We start from the raw sequence: 3013 nt of genomic DNA, 5'->3' as shown, positions 1-3013 counted from the left end.
CAAGCAGAGTGGCCTCCTATCGATCAGATGGTTCCTCACGTTCTCTGAGTAGAGTGGCCTGCTATCGATTAGATGGTTCCTCACATTCTCTGAGCAGAGTGGCCTGCTATCGATTAGATGGTTCCTCACGTTCTCTGAGCAGAGTGGCCTGCTATCGATCAGATGGTTCCTCATGTTCTCCAAGCAGAGTGGCCAACGATTAGATGGATGCTCCGGTCAGCGCCTGCCTTGAAAAATGGAGACGCATTTCCAGTTAACACAGGCCCCTGTGGTGTGTGTGTGTGTGTGTGTGCGTGTCCGAGTGCGTAAGAACAGAGTGGCTTACGGGACGATCTCGGCAGGTCCTCTCATGACAAACCTGTGGGTCAGTGCCTGGCGTCCCTGCCGACGTCACCACAGCTAGAAGCCCTCTCTCCGCGTCACCGCGTTAGACAGCACCTCCTAACGTCAGCCCAGCCCAGAGAAAGGATCGTGTTGGCGAGCCACCTGTGGTTCCCTCGGAAACCAACCCTGAGCCAAAGCTGTAAATTTCTCGGCGGGCGACTCCAGTTCTCCGACTCTCTGGGAGGGAAAACTAGATGAGCTCTGCACGGTCAGCAGGAAAGCTGAATGGAATGACCAAGGAAATGGGGTCCAAATCGCAAATTTTTCAACATTTTTCATACTTGAGTTACAGTCCAGCTATTACTTATGAATCACTTATGAACACATGAAAGATCCCAGCGGACCTCAGATGTGTTGTTTTTCCCTCACCCCTGAGGAGACCGAGGCCTGCTGAGTGTGTTGTGCGCAGCGCCGAGGCCACAGTGTCTGTGTCCGTGTCTGGCACAAGTTCAACAGCAGGGTGATCAGTGGCGGGTGCTGGATGAGGTGTTGAAAGCTGAATAACAGTGGCCTGCTGGGAAGGAGGGGGGGGGGTTGAGTTGGGGGAGGGGGGGGGGGGGGGGGGTTGAGGTGTCGTCATGCACATGCCTGTGTCCCTCCAAGCCTGAGGCTGACATCACCATCAATAACCAGGCCTGGTCATCAATATGCCGGAGCACTGGCCGTATAAAAACGGCAGCGGCGCCGTGGAGCTGGACTGGGCTCTGGACCTGAGACGAACTGGACCTGAGGACACAGAGGTGAGGACCGATCACTGCTTACTCCACGACTCTAGGACTTCACACACACACACACACACACACACCAGCTCTCAGTGACCTCCAAAAGAAGCCGCTATAACAACCTTCTTGTTAGAACTAAACACTCTTAAATATGTCCTACACACACAACACACACACTTTAGAGTGCATAAGGAGCTGACAGGTGTCTGTTGTGTTGGTCTGTGCTGCAGGTTGTGATGATGTCGATGCGAGTAACGGGGAAAATGGCTCTGATTATCTGCCTGTGTTGTTTGTGCTTCTCCCTGCGCGTCCAAGGACAACCTCTGAGGTATGAGCGCCAGGGCAGTGATTAATGGCCTTTCATTAGGACTATAAACTATTACGCTACCTACAACTTCTTCTACCACCTGCTGTCAATCACATTAGACATTATATGCCAGTACTTACAAAGAATATAACACATTGTGTGTGTGGTGTGTTTCTGTGTGTGTGTCTGTATGTGTGTGTGGTGTGTGTGTGTGTGTGTCTGTGTGTGTGTGTGTGGTCTGGCTCCTGACAGAAAGAGGTCGATCAGCGAGGTGCAGCTGATGCATAACGTGCGAGAGCACAAGCAGGTGGCCGAACGTCAGGACTGGCTGCAGGTGAAGCTGAAGAACATCCTGTCGCCGTCGCCCAACGACTCACAGAAAGGCCAGCGGGGCAAACACCGGACCCTGATCTCTCTCCAGCAACATGACCGCCTCACATAGGACCCTCGCCGCGGACTACGTCCCTCTCTACACCCGTGTGTGTGTGTGTGTGTGTGTGTGTGTGTGTGTGTGTGTGTGCGTGTGTGTGTGTGTGTGTGTGTGTGTGTGTGTGTGTGTGGAGGAGACACAATTCCTGGACAAGCACATGATTTCAGAGGCTGCAAAAACAGAACTGTCAACTCAGTAGGTGAAACAAGGAGGACTTTATAAAGAAAATATTTGTTTTCAGAACTGACCATTATTTATTATTATTTTATTTATTTATTTTGTATTTCTATATGTTAACTGTAATATTATGTGTAATATGTACTATTAGCTACAGTGAGGGAGTAAACTGGACAGTGGCTGATGACTAGTCGAATGTAAGCTGAATGTGTTATTCAGAGACTACCTGCTATGAAGCTCAGTCTGGTTCAGTGTGCTTCATGTGACCAAACTCTCTCATCTTCTTATTGTAGATTCATATTTTGTAAGTCCTTTTCATGCCAATATGTCACATTGTTGATTATGGATAAAGCCCTTTTTTCTACTTGTGATTGCTGAGGATTTCTTTCTTTCTAAGTCTCTCTAAATTTCTGTCTCTTCAGAGCCAGTCATGATCTGTTTACTGTAGATAGAATAGAAATAGAAACTCCTGATCTGTTTACTGATCCCTTGATCTGATGTGTTTACTGTTTGCCTACTGATGTTCCCTTGATCCATTCTGAAACATGTGACCACTATGTGACACTGTGACTTTGCCATTTGTGAATGCCAGTTCTGGGGAAAACAAGCTCAGTCTACTCAAGGGTCCTTAAAGTTCCCCGCTGTTCAACCACATAGAAATGTGTGGAGAAGAATTACTTTTGTTTGACATGCAGAATCTCTTGTTTTATGTAGCTAGTTTGTAGATGAGTTTATCCCCATACACTCAACATAAACAGATACTTTAGGCTACTGTAGTGGGGTGCCATTTGTATTCATGGCCAGAGCCCTAATATCAGAGATGTAGCGCACAACCTAGCATAGCAATATGTCACCTTCATCATTGTCATGGTTGTCATCTTCATCATCATTATCAACATCACTGTCATCCACAGTCAACTCTTTGCAATTAGGCCTACAAAGAGCCAATGAGTAAAAGAACAGCCAGAGCAAACCTCCAAAGGCAAATGGAAA

The 3013-nt window shown here is 47.9% G+C and overlaps 1 protein-coding gene across 1 annotated transcript; it reads left to right on the top strand.

The window, feature by feature from the left end:
• Window positions 1-1023: 1023 nt before the first annotated feature.
• On the top strand, window positions 1024-2361 carry LOC121693966 (parathyroid hormone-like). Its single transcript, XM_042073858.1, has 3 exons — window positions 1024-1124; window positions 1337-1434; window positions 1666-2361. Exons 1-3 carry the CDS (start codon window positions 1032-1034, stop codon window positions 1853-1855), a joined length of 381 nt encoding a protein of 126 aa, XP_041929792.1. The 5' UTR covers window positions 1024-1031; the 3' UTR covers window positions 1856-2361.
• Window positions 2362-3013: the final 652 nt, after the last annotated feature.

Source organism: Alosa sapidissima, chromosome 20 (genome assembly GCF_018492685.1).
Source record: "Alosa sapidissima isolate fAloSap1 chromosome 20, fAloSap1.pri, whole genome shotgun sequence".
NCBI lineage: Eukaryota > Metazoa > Chordata > Actinopteri > Clupeiformes > Clupeidae > Alosa > Alosa sapidissima.
Note: the sequence above shows the minus strand (reverse complement) of the source record. Positions and strands in the feature narration are given on the sequence as shown.